General features: G+C 43.4%; 2 protein-coding genes across 2 annotated transcripts; both read left to right on the plus strand.

Moving 5' to 3' along the window:
* tmem196b (transmembrane protein 196b) lies at positions 1-2,395 on the plus strand. Its single transcript, XM_030783277.1, has 3 exons — positions 1-162; positions 736-792; positions 2,120-2,395. The coding sequence occupies exons 1-3, from the start codon at positions 1-3 to the stop codon at positions 2,393-2,395; spliced, it is 495 nt and encodes a 164-aa protein (XP_030639137.1).
* Positions 2,396-15,454: 13,059 nt separating this feature from the next.
* twist1b (twist family bHLH transcription factor 1b) lies at positions 15,455-15,958 on the plus strand. Its single transcript, XM_030782497.1, has one exon. The coding sequence runs from the start codon at positions 15,455-15,457 to the stop codon at positions 15,956-15,958; it is 504 nt and encodes a 167-aa protein (XP_030638357.1).
* The last annotated feature ends 1,275 nt before the right edge of the window (positions 15,959-17,233 follow it).

Genomic DNA, 17,233 nt, shown 5'->3' on the forward strand with positions numbered 1-17,233 from the left:
ATGTGCACCCATCAGAAGATCGTGCGGAGTTTGGTGGTGCTCTCGGTGTTTGAGATGGGACTCGGAGTTTCCAGCATCGTACTGGGTGTGGTCGGGTCCGGACGCGCCCGAACTTGGCACAAAACACAGGGAGAAGGTACTCCGGTCTGGAGTGGCGTGAGTGTACGTTTTTTAATGTTTATTTTATTTCATTTTATTTTATTTTATTTCATTTTATTTTATTTGCTGCAGCATTTTTAATTGTCACAAACTTTACAATTATGACCTGAAAGTAAACAGCTGTTTGTTAATGAAATGATAAAGTCAGATTGTGCACTGTGTTGATTCGATATGCGTTCTGATTAGAGCTTCAGGTCTTTTTGCCAAATAAACATTAAGAGGTTGGGTTTGCTGTGGGGTCTTTGCTGAATCAGGAGTTCTGCTCTTTGTGTGGAAGCACTTTATCAAAGTCAACTTAAATTGAGTGAGTTAAACTGAGATAAAACCAAACACTTATCAATGCATCTTGTGTGTTCTTATCAGTGAAGGACACTGGACTGCCCTTGCTTAGTATGTGTATAATATTGTTTGTAACGTAGGTGGAATGATATGTATTGTTTTCATTTGGTGTTGTTGTCCTTACCTGTACCTGTCATATGGAATAAACGGTGCTGGTGTATGAGGGGAGTTGTGTCCAGTGCTGGTGCAGTGTGCACTAATGAGCCTGTGCTCTGATGTGTTTTCTCTGTGTGACAGTTTCTCCTGTGTGGACTGTGTGGGATTCTCTGTGCCATGAAAAGATCAGGACTGACAGTAAGTAAAGTAGGGACTGTCTGACTGTCACCTTGACCGCATGTGAAACAAAGCTTCTTCCCTCTAACAGTTAATAGTGTGTATTGCCTGATTTATCATAACACAAACACTGCTTTGTGTTTCAACATTTCTCATACCATTTATGTACTGAGCAAATTTGTCCACGTTGAATAAACACTAAGAGTGTTAAACTGAGGATTCTGCAAGTACTTTCTGGTGTGTCCATTATCCACACTGACCAGAGTAAACGCAGCTCAGCGTCATGTTCTGAGTCACTGTAACACTGCAGATGTTAATGGAGGTAAAATAACTCTGGAATGAACTTTTACACAGGAAAATCAACACCTTGCAGTGTAATCTCTTCATCTTTCCTTTTCTTGCATATTACCCCACAGTCCTGATTCATACTGCATGAATAGAAAAGTTTGGTGGTAAGAGTCATCTCTCTATGTCCGTGTGTGTGATAAAACCATTCTGTGTGTGGACAAACGGCACACCTGCTTTGGCAAGGGCCACAGGTGAACTGTGGGGGTGGATCTATGTAAAACACACACCTGTAAGGGTGGAGCTATGTAAAACACACGCCTGTAAGGGTGGAGCTATGTAAAACACACACCTGTACGGGTAGAGCTATGTAAAACACAGGGCAGCAGCTCATACCTGGACTCATTCAAACTCACGTGTGGATTGTCAAACCTAAATTTACATAACTATTATATTTGAATATGTTTGGGGTCTGTCTGAGCCCATAAGCTGATGAAAAGAATGTTTCTTTCTGCTTTGATCTCCTCTCAGTGGCTCAGTCTGTCAGTGTCAGACCTGCAATGTGCTTCTCAGTGTTGGTTTGTTGGTTGAGGACATTGTCTGTCACTTATGTCTCTGTGGTCTCTCTCGTTTGCGTCTCTTTTGGTCTTTCTCTCTCTCTCTCTCTCTCTCTCTCTCTCGGTCTCTCTGTCTCTCTCCCTCTCTCTCTCTCTCTCTGTCTCTCTGTCTCTCTCTCTCTCTCTCTCTGTCTCTCTCTCTCTCTCTCTGTCTCTCTGTCTCTCTCTGTCTCTCTGTCTCTCTCTCTCTCTCTCTCTCTGTCTCTCTGTCTCTCTCTCTCTCTCTCTCTCTCTCTGTCTCTCTGTCTCTCTCTCTCTCTGTCTCTCTCTCTGTCTCTCTGTCTCTCTCTCTCCCTCTCTCTCCCTCTCTCTCTCTCTCTCTGTCTCTCTGTCTCTCTCTCTCTCTCTCTCTCTCTCTCTGTCTCTCTCTCTCTCTCTCTCTCTCTCTCTCTCTGTCTCTGTCTCTCTCCCTCTCTCTCTCTGTCTCTCTCTCTCTGTCTGAGAAGATGATTGTTTTCTCCACGTGCTGTATCTGTGGTCTGATTGGAGGAATCCTGAATGTGCAGTTTGTGCGGGCGCTTGCACGGCGGACAGACACCCTGCGTTCTCTGTACCTGGCCTCCGTGCTGCTTGCGTGTCTGGGCATGGTGGGCTGTACACTGTCCACCTGGCTCACCTGTCGCCTGGCCAGCAGCGAACAGCACAGAATGTTCATAGAGCGCGAGCTCTCTCTGCATCACTCCGTAGAGATGACCGAGAAAGTGCAACCACCAGTTATGTAGCGTCTTGTCAGGCTTATTCAAGCTGAAAATGACGGTTGGCATTGGCAACGGCAGCTGATTGGTTAGCATGCTCAGGGGTAGTCATCCTGTAACAGTTTCTAAATGTAACTGAGCACATTCTCAGCCATTTTATTATATATGTACATATGTATATTTTTTAACAGGGAGAATGGCCCAATGGTCACTGACACTACTCTATAGAGTATATAGGGGGATGGCAGGCCAAACTGCATGGGGCGTGAGACCCCTGACCAAATCCTTGACTGACAGAGATTCTGGCCGTGAGACATGTAGATGTTAATCCTGCTAGTCCTTTTTGATAGCACCAGACAAACCAGACCATGTACAAAGCTCAGCAGTGACACTGAATGAACTTTACAGGAGGAAATTCTATTAAATAATTCCAAATTTAATATTAATTAGTGTTTATTTCATCATAAAATATAATAACTGACTAATCTATGTTTGTAGTCTGTAGTAAATCAGAACTGACAATATCAGTATGCAGTTAGTATTCGATGTAAATTAATATTTAAATGTAATAATATGGAGTCCATGACTCTCTCACCACCAATGCCAGTCAATATCAAGGGAAAGACTGAATTTATGCAGCCTTTTCAGCAAAAGACCCTTTAAACCAGTTTCTGAAGTAAGATATTAAATGTCTGTATATATGAAATGTGTAATATCTACAATGGATGGTAACCATTTTGCATAAAAATAAACTACTGTACTATGATTGATGTGCGAAAACTGTGTATTTATTCTCGCTTCTCATAGGTTTTGATGAACATGATAGTCTACTGTCCTCTGCCAATGAAGACGTGGCACGGCGTGTCTTTTTAAGAATGGCCACTAGAGGGATTTTTTTTTAATGAATAAGAGGAGTTTATTGTGCAGCGAATACATTTTGGAATATGTAAGTATGGTATAAATAGTTTCCTGGAAGAGTGAATTCACAAAGAATTAAAACTGGCAAAAGAAGCAGTCTTTTGTATTTTTGAACTCTGTTTTATAAAACACCGTTGATAAAATCGTTTTAACTATATCTTACGTTAATAATGCAGCCTGCAAAAACGGTTCTAAAATCAAGACAGCTCCATTTGTAAAATGCATGTTTAAAAAAAGTGATTTTGTTTTTATGGAATACTTCGTCAAAATTTGTCCAAGATTTTTTCCGCTCATGCAATTTGAAACCAGTTCAAACAAAGAGATGAATTAACACACGGCTGTCTGATGAAAGCCGCCTTAAGCGAAACTGTCATTTTAATATCCAGACTCTCTCTCTCTCTCTCTCTCCCTCTCTCTCTGTGGTTTTGCTCTGTAAAAACCAGGAGACTGAAAGTGTATTTCAAGCTTTCATTTTCTACCTGAAATTCTCAAAGGTCATCCCCACACCTAATATGCAATGAGGAAAGGTCCGACTCGCCTTGAATCGTTTCTAATCAGGGTCTATTAAAGAACTTATTAATCATGTTTCACCTGGCAGGAGGATGACAGAGGCCTTGTATTTGTATTATTATATTATTATTATAAACTGCATTTACTAAACTGCATTTCTCCCTCTATAACATACTGTCGCCAGAGCGCAGGGCTGGGATCAGTCGCTCTGCTTGCTGTTTGAGTTCAAAGGCATTTTAAGAATACCTGAGGTCGCCTCCACAGCTCAGGCAGTGTCGCAAACACACACACACCCCCCCCCCCCCCCTTTCTGCTGTCCATCATAGCTGAGGAGAGTAACGTGACTGTCTCTGAAATAATTCAACCAAATTTCAGTCTGATGTGTCGTGAGTGCATGCGGTAGGCCACTCTCATGCGAAAGTTTATAGACATAAACTCACAAGATTTCACAAGAGTTTTTAAGAAATAACATTTGTCGTTTCATGTTAGGGGCGCTGCACACAAGGGACTAAACTGTAAAACAGGGTTTCTCTATTCGCTAACACTGAGTCAGACGTTTAACATGACTGACATCCTGGACTGATCATGCATCCTACATGTCTCTGATATGAGTGATGCAGTCGCAAGCATGTAGTTTTACTGGTGGTGCAAAATAAATGCATTTAAAAACAAAAATACAAAAAAAATTTATATGATAGAATAGAATATGATTTTATACCCCTTATTCTGAGAGGAAAGGTCACAAAATATTGTATTTGACGTTGCGTTTGACGAATTCACTTGTACGTAGCATAAGAATAACTGATCGAGCTTCTATGTAAAAAACTGTATCTTCTGTAGATGGCAAATGTGCAGTCGAAGCAAAGGCCGAAGAGTTCTGGAGAATTCACAGAAATTTACCGCGGCACCAGCAACTGTAACGTTATGCATTGGTGAGTTTATAGACGTTCTGTAATTTCCAAAAATGAGTTAGAAGACTTTGTAGATAATCTGTAATTTGATAGTCGCATCATTCATCTAACAAAACAGTCGGCTGGTCTAAATGGGCCGAATGAACGCCAAAAATGTCGGCATATAAAAACCAAATGCTTTTTGCAATAGGAGGAATTATTTTCTTACACAAAGGAAAAGAAGAAGGAGAAGAAGAAGAGGGGGGAAAGGTGAAATAATAATAATGAAATGTCTGTTTCCGCATAACAGTTTGATACTTAACACCAGTGAACTATTTTATTGGGAGCGCGAGACAGTTGCGGAGGCTCACTAGCGGTGAGATTTTGGATTTAACATTCGCTACTGATAGCTGTCAGACAGAAACGAAGGATAAATTAATTGTTCTAATTTTAACATAAATTCCTTGGTTACGAACGCGTGACAGTTGTCTCTGTGTTTCTAAAATTATGAGCAGTTCCTATAGTTAGATGTGTGTCCGCTTGTACTGAAGATGTGATGCACTGACTGGACGTCGTAGGGCTGTAGCAGACGGATAAAACCGGATTTTGCTGCATGTAACTGAGACGAACATTTTGAAGACGTATTATAATTGAAAAGACCGCTTCCTTTCAACAACACCCAGTCAACTATATGTGTATTCCCTGTTGTCCTTTTTACATTTTAGCATTTTGTACTTTTGTGAACACTTTTTTGCTGGTCTGTAATTTCTCTCTCTCTCTCTCTCTCTCTCTCTCTCTGTGTGTGTGTGTGTGTGTGTGCACGCTTGTGTTATAGTTATTATTTATGACTGAGAGAAATCTTTGAGGCCCACACAATTTGTGAGGTGACTTTTACATAAAGCAGACAGTGCTGGAAAGAGTTTTCTGCTATCTCGCTTCTATTCCTTTAGTGATGGCTCAAGAAAGCGCTATTGACACCTGCGCGACATTTTCGGGAAATCTGTTTTTAAACAGAGCTGTCTTCAGGTAAATATTTTTACATAAAGTTTCTAATGGAACGGAAGAGTAATAATGAAAAATCATATGGGGTAGGCTCATGTGATCTTTATGGATTTGTTTTTGTAAAAAAAAAGTTTGTCTTCAAAACCTGGAATTTTGAAGAACTGAGAGGAGGTGGGGGCACACAGTGGCCAGGGGACCAGGATCCTCTCTGTGTGGAGTTTGAATGTTCTCCCCGTTTGAACCCCCTCCGGGAGTTCTGTTTTCATCCCACAGTCCAAAGACATGTGAGTCAGGCGAATCAGAGATACTAAATTGCCCCTTGGTGTGAATGAGTGTGTGAATGTGTTTTCTGTGTGTCTGCCCTGAAATGGACTGGCGACCTGTCCAAGGTGACCTTTCCCCACCTTTCACCCAATGAATGCTGGGATGGGCTCCAGCACCCCCAGTGATCCTAATTAGACAATGAGTGAGTGAGAGTGAATGAGAAGAGGAGTGTGTGCTCACACGAACATGTGGCTAACACTCTGGCCACAGGGGGGCAGCACTTATGCTCTTAAAAGCAGACCTTAAACCTTAAACCTTTCTTCATTTATAACGGTCTGTGTTTGGCACTCTTTCACTGATTAAATTCTTTCTGCGTTTGTGAGTTTTGAACATTAGATTTCGATTTTCAGCTGTAGGGTTCCAGCTGGTCAGACAGCTTCCTCAGGGGCTCCCTGTTTGGCTTGTGTGACAGACTGATGTCGGCACAATGCTTTGCTGGAACTGTTTTTAGTCCAGGTAAATGAAAGATTCCGGTTCTCGGAGTGGAATGGCTGTGTGTCTTGTCCCCGTGAATCAGTGACTGAGGCTGAGTGTGAATTCGGAGAAAGATGACTTGTCTGGCAGCGCTAGTTTTGATCTGAAGTGAAAAGGTTAATGTTTTTGGTCAAACGTTGTCTTCACATCTCCAGTTTTCCCAAACAGACAGATTCTGTCTCTCGTTTTCCCAAACAGACAGATTCTGTCTCTCATTTCGGAGTCTCTGTCTAAATGATGTGGTAGATAAATGATGTTGTAGATGGCTTGTGACCCTGTGAAGTTCCTACACAGTCAGACACACTCTGGTGGGACATGCAATTTTCACTTTTTCTCCATTTTCATTAAACACCAGTCCCCCATGGCAGGAAAATGACCTGAGTTGTGTGTTCCGTGGGGACAATGAGTCAGCACCCCCCCCCCCCCCCCCCCCCACGCACACACACACAACTTAACCCCTCTCCCCAGGTCTTCTCTGGAGCCCTCTGCCACCTCCCTGTCTGAGCTCTGGATGGCTGACAGCCGTGAGAGGACCACAAATCAGCGGGGTAAACAGAAGCATTCCTGCGGCCCTGCGGGAATACTGCACCTCGTCTGGGCTCCTGCCATGATAAATGCACAGGGCAAGAAGTCATTTAGCTCACAATTTATTAGCCCAGTGATTTATACACTTCCATAAAAAGCCCTTTGGTTTGTCTACCTGCCTCCCCATGTCCTCTCCGGAGTACACACTAATAATGTCCTGGCTGATGAGGTGGTAGGGAAGAAAGAACAATTACTAGAGACGTTAAATCAAGGAGGGCTTTGGAGTTCCTCTGACCAAACTTCATCCATCTACTGTATCTAATCACTCTGTGAGGTGAAGAGAGGGGTTTCTAAACCTTTTTTTAAAACAAGGAGGGCTTTGGAGTTCCTCTGACCAAACTTCATCCATCTACTGTATCTAATCGCTCTGTGTTCTCCTGAGGGGAAGAGAGGGGTTTGTAAAGCTCTTTCTCCCCAGAGCTCTGCTCTCAGAACCCTCTTCTGAGCAGAGAGACCTTCCCATGCAGCAGAGAGACCTTCCCATTCAGCAGAGAGACCTTCCCATGCAGCAAAGAGACCTTCCCATGCAGCAGGCTGAGCAGAGTGCTACCCTTCACCAAGAACATAAAACAGGAGTAGGAAACTGGGATTAACCAAAAAAATGGTCACAATTCAGTCTGTAAAACAGTTCTTCATAATGAGTACTAGGTTTGGGTGTGCATCTCTCCCTTATAAGGGGATCCGATACAACCTAGATACATGGGCTACGATGCGATTCAGGGACGATACATTTTAATATGGAACAATTTGGTGCGATTCCATGCGATGCGATACGATACAATCTGATACGTTTCTTAACATTTGGTTTAATGTAGACATTCATTTTCCATTATAAATTAAAATAACCCAATTCTATAACAGTGGCATTGCTTACCTTCAAATAGATATATCTCATAAAAGACCAGGAGATCCCAAGTGTTTCTGTTACTTTATGGCTCTGGAAAAAATGGAAAACAAAAGTATCATTTCAGAATTACATGTCAGTGTTTATTACTTTTCCAGTAGACACAGACAAAAAAGACTTACTGTATGAACAAACATTTTCACATTATGAATCTAAACTGAAGTCTGTCTCACACACCCATGCTCGGGTGTCTCACTTTGGCAGTTAGTTAGGGGGAGAAATATGAAAAATTTTAAAAAGCAAAGTCTTAGTTTTGTTCTTAATCGCTGTTCTACAGACTTTACAAATGGCCAGACTTTTGTCCAATTTTCCTTCCTTCTTGTAAAATCCAAATGTCTTCCAAACTTTAGACTTTAGATTTGATGGTGCAGTTTAAACCGTGCTGACGATGTTGGAAATGTTGCTCTTGTTTGTACCTTGTAAGCAACGCAAACGTTACTCTTGTGAAAGGTGAAAGGTCAACGCGAGACGCTGTATAGATTTATTAGTGAGTGAGAGACGGTCATTATTGTTTTGAAAGTAACATGACTTGTTACCTTAGAGCAGTGAGTCTTCCACAGCGGCTTTAGCGTATACTAAAGTAGAATTAGCAGCACAGCTTCAGTTAACCGATTCGTAACTTTAGAATTGGGCCATCGAGTGGTTCATGGTACATTTAGATTGATCCAGGGGTCCCCTAATCAATGCAGTTGCACCTTTCACGTTAAAACTGACTCGTTACACCCCTAGTATTCTGGTGAAACATTTAGATTGATCCAGGGGTCCCCTAATCAATGCAGTCGCACCTTTCACGTTAAAACCAAATCGTTACACCCCTAGTATTCTGGTGAAACTGGTCATGTAAGTGTTTAAATGCGTCTCCTCAGGTATCCCCTCCATGGGCCCTTGCTCTTTCCAGCAGGAGAAATGAAGGTTTTGATGAAGATTCTATAAGACACTGACGTGATTTTTGTCTGGTGTTTCTCTAACACACCAAGTCCTGCTCGATTTTTAGTAATTTAGCTAATCTTCACGTAGTGCATATCATGTGTCCACAAGTTTAGTAAAACACTACCATAGAAAATACACTGACCCCTTGAGGAGGAATATAGAACTGCACATAGCTACATGTTAGGAGGTCCTGGGCTCTGAGTGCAGTAGGGAGGTGAGATTCTGTGACAGAGTCTTGGCAGCGCCCTGGGGGTGTCATTTTCCCGGTTCTCTGATTGAGTCACAGAGAGACTGAGCAGGGTCAGCAGGGAGAACCTCCTCCTCTGCACCTCCCCTGTGAGGAGTCAGTCAGCAGGTTACCAGAAAAATGACAATGTTAAAATATTTTTATAGAGTCATGTTCAGAGGGCTCTGACCAAACCCACAGGGCTGTGGGGTGGAAGATATCTTAAATATTGCACGGGGAGAGTTGCACCGTCTGTGAAAATATCACATTTATTCCTTTAGCTGTCAGTCTAGTGCACTGTGATTTACAGTTTCTCTGGGGACCACAGACCTCTGGTTTAACGTGGGAGTTAAGGATCAATGGTTAAATATCACACTGGCAAAAAATCTGCGTCCTCCCTCGGCAGCCAGTCACTGTCTCACCACAGAGACCGAATACTGAACTGACTGGCCCCAGTACTGAGGACTCATGGGCTTTAAATACCTAGTGACATAATATGTGTCTGTGTGTGTGTGTCCGTGTGTGTCCGTGTGTGTGTGTCCATGTGTGTCCGTGTGTGTGTGTGTGTGTCTGTGTGTGTGTCTGTGTGTGTGTGTCCATGTGTGTGTGTGTGTGTGTGTGTGTGTCTGTGTGTGTGTGTCTGTGTGTGTGTGTGAGTGTGTGGGTGTGTGTGTGTGTGTGTGTGTATGTCCGCGTGTGTGTCCCCGCGTGTGTACTGTGTTTTGATGTTTGAAGTTATCACAAGCACACAGATTGACCTCATTTGACCTCTTTAATGTCCAGCAGACATCACATGTGTAGACACTGACTGCAAGGTGTGTGTGTACCTGCTTTCTCTCTTTCTCTCCCTCTTATGCGCGCACACACACACACACACACACACACACACACACACACACAGGTCATCCACCCACATACCGCATGTTCAATTACACAGCATCAGTTTACCACTACACCTACTCCCCTGTCTTACCAGCTGTGTGGGGTTTAGATGTGAAAACGGTGACTGTGTGTCTGGGTGAAAGGCACAGAGTAGCAGTGTAACCCAGTGGCTAGAATCTGGTAGAATCTGTCACACACTCATACCAGATACTCTGTATTAGTAAATTGTGAAGGGTTAAGCCGTTTTTCTTATGGAGAATACTTGTTACAGAGATTCTGTTTCTCTCCCTCCTGGCTGGACCAGATCCGCTGTCACAGTCCTGGAAGTTCAAAGCGGAATTTCCTGGAACTCTGTGAGTCCTGTTTGGCTGGAGAAGTCTCTGGAGAGGAGTGACTTTCCGTGGCCTGTAGCGAGGAACGTTAAGAGTTCTCACTGGATCCTGGGTACCTCCGAGCTCCACTCCCTGCTCCCTGTCCACAGGGAGCTCTTCTCCTGTCTCACTTCATTTAAACCCAGACAAGCAAGCGGCTGAGTGCTCCCTGCACACGCAATGTGATCTTTTCCTTTCAAAAACAACCAAAGATGTTTTGTTTTTTAATACTTTGCTTCAATTCCATACTTTGCCGCTAATTTCTGTCAGTCAATATTCATGCAAGTGGTGCCAATATGTGCGTCTTTCCAGGAACAACACTGTTTTTTGATCGTTCGGTGGCTGGCAGGAGCTTGTCTCTGGGAGGGGACCTTCCCTGGGCGCTGACTCAGTGGAATGGACCTGTAGGTGAACTGAGCTGTTAACGCGTGTGATGGAAAAAGTGCACAGCTGTGGTCAAAAAGACAAATACCGTTGTCTCCCCCACACACATTTTTGTCTCAAGATTTGCTGTGTATTAAAAAAAAAGTCTTCAGAATCCATCACACTCCACATGAGACAGAAACAAAACCACTAACCTCAGAAATGCTGCTCTCTCTCTCTCTCTCCCGAAATTGACGTCCGAAAAAATCAGAAGACCACACAAATATGAAAACACAAATATGAAAACAGAGTTGTGTCTTGTGGAGCTGTGTTTTTTGTGTGTGTTTTGTGGAGACGGCCGGGGGGGGGGAGACAGCGGGAGCATCCGTCCTGTTTCTCTGTTGATTTTGGCCGAGGCAGATGCACCTCTCCCTTATTCTCAGAGCTCCATCAGCCCACAGGCCCCACACACACACACATACACACACACACGGACACACACACACACACACACACACACACAGACACAGCTGCAGCCCCCCCAATCAGCTCACTCTCACTCTCCTCCACACACACACACACACACACACACACACACACATACACACACACATACACACACACACACGGACATACACACACACACACATACATACACACACGCACACACACACACGTACATACACACACATACAAACACACACACACACACTCACACAAACGCACACACACATACATACACACACACGCACGCACACACACATACATACACACACATACAAACACACACACACACACACACAAACATACAAACATACACACGTACAAGCATACACACACGTACATACACACACATACAAACACACACACAAACAGACACACACACACACACAACTAAAGTGAAATGAATAGAACTGACATCATCCTGAACTTCTGGCCTATGGGTGAAGACATCTCACATAACAGAGAAACATCAGAGGAGGAGGAGGATTATTCGAAGGCGTGGCCTGACTGCTTCTGTTACATCCTCGTCATCCAATCAGCAGTCTTCACTTGAGGACTGCGTGAGATTCCTGTGTTACAATGTCAGTGAGCTACACATCTTTCCTCATAGCCTTTAATGTTCAGTGGCAGTAATGTTTAAGAATAGCTCAGACCCTAACCTTAACCCTATCCCCAACACAACCCTGACCCTAACCCTAACCCTAACCCCAACCCAACCCTGACCCTAACCCTAACCCTAACCCTAACCCCAACCCCAACCCTAACCCTAACCCCAACCCTAACCCTAACCCTAACCCTAACCCTAACCCCAACCTAAGGGGAGTCGGTTCCTCTCATCCTCTCTGTGTGCTGCCCAGAGCCTAGTTTCAAACAGGAGTGTCTGAGAGCAGTGCCCCACTACACCAGGGAGAGCAGGTTTGTTTGGACTCTTTCAGTCTCCGTCTGCCACTAGAGCAGCGATAAAACACTAAAAGAGCTCATTCACAGGTCTCTGTGACCCAGACAGGTTACACATGTCTGTATTCCTCCTTCTCCTCACTAATCTATTCACCACCTCCTCTCTTCTCATAGACCAGACAGCCTCTATCGCTCACAGACCAGACAGCCTCTATCGCTCACAGACCAGACAGCCTCTATCGCTCACAGAGATGTGACGCCTGCCGCTCGCCCTAGACCACCACAGTATGACCGCACTGAGACGGTCGACTGAGGTGGAAAATTCAGTCGCCCTGAGTGACAGTCTGACCTCGCTCGTGTTCACGGACTCCGGCAAACTCCCCTCTCCCCGCTCCTGTGCCGAAGACGAAGGAGTCCTGTCTTTCCCCTTAGTTTACAGTTGATCCATCTTTTCTCTCTTGGCATTTTGTCTCAGTGCTCCTCCCTGACACAGTGAGTTTGAAGGCTGTGGCCAGGGAAGTCTACACCCACGGAGACATAATGGCTTGTTTTTCCAGTTGATATGTGAATAGGTCAATAGAGAGACATTCCTGTCCGCATCTCAGCAAATACATAATAAAGCAAACAGCTTAAGTCAGCCCTGGCTCCGTGCTCCATGCTCCTGGCTCCACGCTCCGTGCGGTGGACCTGGCAGGTCCCTGGGCCCTGCACCGGGAGGAGCTGTAAATTACGGTTCTGTCCTGGACTCGGTCCTGAGTGGTGAGTCAGGATCTGTGAATCATAATCACCAAATGATTTCACTAAATCAAACTTCTCACTTGCTTACACACATCAAAGAGGAACTTCCTGAGTGCTGTGCACAGACCCACTATAAAGTTACATTTAATTTGTCACTCAGAATTCTACATTCACTGAAACCGTGACCGTTTGTGGCAAATGCCTGTATATTACACATTCTCACAGCTTTTGGGGTTAAAATGGAGGCTTTTGCTCATTTTTGTGATGAGTAAATGATCAGAGGAAAGCGTGTGGCTTGAGAACTGGTAGAGTAACTCTTTTTTTGGTAGAGTAACTCTTCTTAGACAGAATCTTGTTTTCATTCTGCTGCTGCCTTAGAGAGGAGGGAGACGCTTATCTTATTCAAACAAAGCTGTTTGGCTGTCGTTGGGTGCTTGACCGATTTCCTCTGATGTGATGTGTAAGATGTGAAAATGCCTGTCTCTCCTCGGGGAAGGGCCTCCTCCAGCCTGGGAGGGAGTGCCTGACGGCTGTGTCCTTTCCTCTCCTTTACTGTGGACTGAACAGAATCTCTGCTCTCTCCAAAAGTGGGATATTTCAGGCTGACAAATGGAATGTTTGCGTAGAAACAAAATACAATTTGGTTTCTCTCGTATAGTTTTTTTTTCTCTACAGACAGCGTCTCCTGTTCGTTTGTATGAATTCTCTCGGATGTGTGGTTAGGCTTGTCTTCACTGATGTGTGCTGGTATTTTGGTTGTCCTTTTTGATGTTAAGATGCAAGTTTCTTAAAGACTTGAAACGGACCAGGTGAGCGAGAAGAGGGCAGTGAAATGTGAGAGATGAGTTATATGAAGGTCTGTGTCATTTCACTCCTCTGTGAGTGGACACTGACTGACCAAAGCACTGAATTCCCAGTTCATATGTTCTGCAGTGCCACGTGATTGGTGGGAAATTATCGGAGATGGTGTGATGCCAGTTTTGTTTTTATATTAATTTCATGTCCTGTAGTTTTCATCTGGAAACACATCAGAACACATATTATTTTTCATTCCTCTCAAGTGTGTGGGTTCTCTAATGTCTGCCTTGTTGTTTTACAACGGGTCTGTTGATTGGCTCTCCGTTTTCTCCACACAATGCCGCCTTTGGTCCTCTGTTGTTTTAACAGAGGTCACATACGGTGTGACTCTTAACCTTTGCCTAACCCCGGGTTTCCTGTTCAGAGTCGTATCAATGAAACACACATTTCCCAAGCTTGTGCAAAAAACGTTATCACTGCTCAGGGCTTACAGTTTTTGCTTCTTAAGATGCAGGAGCACGTCGCTCATATCATTTTGATTAATGACGTGGAAAATCGCGCCCTCTTGTGGAAAAGACACATCACCTACAGTTTTGTGATGCGCAGTACAGCGTGATTTTACCAGTGTAGCACTCACACTCTGGACGGTTTGGGTCAGCCCTAGGTATTACAAGTGCGCAGTAGTTTCAGATTTAAGATTAATTTCAGATTTAATATATTAATATATCTCCCTCTGTTAATTTTGTTATCTGAATGTAATTTTGCACAGTGTGATCAAGTAATTGGAATCACGTGAAATAAGAGAGAAATTGAAACGGAATGTGTTTTTCAGGAATAGAATCGAGTGATAACTGAAAAAGCCTAATTCCGGCGGCGGTGAAACGTGCGTGTGATTATTAACGCTGATAAAGTACAGCAAAATAAATCAGGCTATAGTTTTGAAATAAGGTAGGAGTGTTTTAGGCATTGAATATTAAAAAAAAAAGCTGCTCCTGGTTCAGCGATATTTCTTTTACATATCCGTTTATCTGCAGTCCACAGGCGCGTTTGTTTAGTCACTTATATTTATTTTGGTAATGCATATTATGACGTAGTCACTTATATTTATTTTATTTTGGTAATGCATGTTATGACGTAAACTACATACACAGCGCATTTTGCGTTGATCTGTCTTTACCCTCAGCCTGCTTTACTTTAAACGCTTGAGTTTCAAGATTTTCTCTTGGCTTTCACCAAACAAGTTTGCGTGACCAGAGCACGTTTTAATTAGGCTGTTGTTAAAGCACGGCCAGTGCACGTCGTTATAACCTCTCAGTAAATAACCAGATATTGTTGTGACATTTTATATATTAAGAAATTGATATTAACGTGGCGTTCAGTGTCAGTCCAATGGGACATTACCATTGTATCGTTTCGTTTTTACTAAAATATCTTCGTGTGTGTGTGTGTGTGCGTGTGTATGTGTTGTGAGATGTCAGGAGACTCTGGTGAAGTATCCTCACTTCGAATTTTTAAACTTCTGCAGTTCCTCCCATCCTCCCTAACACGTAGTATGCTCTTTGGACCAATCACCGTCCTCTCCTCGCTTACACTTAACGCCATCGAGGCTATAAGAGCTCTCCCAACTTTTGCTGGCACGCAAACTTTCTGTGGCGCAATCTCCAGAATACATTTTCTCTTTTTTAACAAAAGGAAACATACTGTTGGGACTTTAATTACAAACTCATGAAGGGTTAAGGGGCATTTGCGCGCGCCTCCAGACTGACAGCGATGCCTGAGGAAAGTACGCAAGACGCATCAAGCTCCCCCGATTCCCCCGCTGACAGTCTCAGCAATAGCGAGGGAGAGCTCGACAGACAACCGAAAAGATGTGGGAGGAAGAGACGACCAAGCAGCAAAAACGGGGAGGATTCCGATAGCCCGACCCTGGGGAAAAGGGGCAAAAAGTCTAGTAGCAGCAGCCCGCGGTCTTTCGAAGAACTACAGACACAGCGAGTCATGGCCAACGTACGTGAGCGACAGAGGACGCAGTCACTGAACGAAGCCTTCGCTGCACTGAGGAAAATTATACCCACCTTGCCCTCAGACAAACTGAGCAAAATCCAGACACTTAAACTTGCCGCCAGGTATATTGATTTCCTCTGTCAAGTTCTACAGAGCGATGAACTGGACTCGAAAATGTCCAGCTGTAGTTATGTGGCCCATGAGAGATTAAGTTATGCATTCTCTGTATGGAGAATGGAGGGCGCCTGGTCTATGTCTGCATCTCACTAACGTTTGTGAACTCTGGCGCTAAATGGTGTAGAGTGCTTTCAAGACGCTGTTTGTTTTTAACTTCGAACTGACTGAACGAAACGCTGACTTGTAAGTGATGCCTTGTTTTTGTCGTTACAGCAAAAGTCCCACCTCTGCGCAGTTCTGTATTGTTTTAAATATTTATTGCGCAGATTACACCAGAGGAAAGAGAGTACCTCAATAATATAACGTTTACTTTGGCTTTCCAACGAAGAATATTCATGGATTTTTAAAAAAAAAAATGTTACTGCACAAGTAAAAAAAGAATCCAGTTGACTATTACGAGGGCAATAGGTCAACATAAAAGACCAAAGTAGTCGACAGGTGCCAGTCGCCTTGACTGGAAAGGCACGAGCGGATCAATGTACGACACCAGTGATGGGAGTTATTGCAAAGCGTTTTGGAGGAAAAAATATTGTCACTAAATACAAGGAAGGAGAGAAGGCCGCGAGCGATCAAGGGTTCGGTGCTGGACCGAGAAACGGTCTGCGGCCTGTGCTCCGTGCCGACTGTGCTCTTGTTGACGGTGAATGAATGTTTGAAATGGATATTTCATGCATGTACCCTGACTCAGCAGTGCGTCGCCTTTTCTCATAAAGGTGGTAATGCTTCAAACTGACTGTGATTTAAAACTATTGCTGGGGAACGAATTTGTTAGTAAATGGTCTTAAATATGGCTCGAACCTGTGCGGAGTAGTTTAGATCTACGACTTCTTTATTTATTTATTACTGGCACGATTTGATGAAGAGAGATTACATCCTGTGTCAACATCCGCCCTTATTTTTATGACATTTGTAAATAAATTTGTATTTTCTGCAATAAAGTGAAATAACTGAAACTTCAAAATCCCTAATTTTAATTCACTGACTTAACTTTGAGGCCTATCTGATATTTGTACATTAATATATTTGATATAGTCTAGTCAGAGTCGTGGGGTAACGTCATATTTAATTGTTTAAAATAATTTAGGTTGAAAATTAAGCGAAGTTGGTTTAAAACGTAATAGTTTCACTTTGTTGAATGTGGAAGGCCGCGTTTTACTGCCATTTTGCCACATAAACGAACAAGCTAAAAACTGAAAACCATAATTATTGTTATCATAATTTGAAAAAGTAGAATCACAATCTCATGTTGATGGCGAATAGGCTATAGAGCCATCGAGCATGGTGAGCAGGAAAGTTTACGAAAACAAAAATGTACCTAAAATATAGAGTTTCACGTGCAGAGTACCAGTCGATAAGTGTTGTCATCAA

This window comes from Chanos chanos, chromosome 8 (assembly GCF_902362185.1).
Source record: "Chanos chanos chromosome 8, fChaCha1.1, whole genome shotgun sequence".
Classification (NCBI taxonomy): Eukaryota; Metazoa; Chordata; class Actinopteri; order Gonorynchiformes; family Chanidae; genus Chanos; species Chanos chanos.

Coding starts and splice junctions, on each gene's coding strand:
- tmem196b (XM_030783277.1), top strand. CDS start 1: ATGTGCACCCATCAGAAGATCGTGCGGAGTTTGGTGGTGCTCTCGGTG. Junction 163..735: donor CGGTCTGGAGTGGCGTGAGT/GTACGTTTTTTA, acceptor TCTGTGTGACAG/TTTCTCCTGTGTGGACTGTG. Junction 793..2,119: donor TGAAAAGATCAGGACTGACA/GTAAGTAAAGTA, acceptor CTGTCTGAGAAG/ATGATTGTTTTCTCCACGTG.
- twist1b (XM_030782497.1), top strand. CDS start 15,455: ATGCCTGAGGAAAGTACGCAAGACGCATCAAGCTCCCCCGATTCCCCC.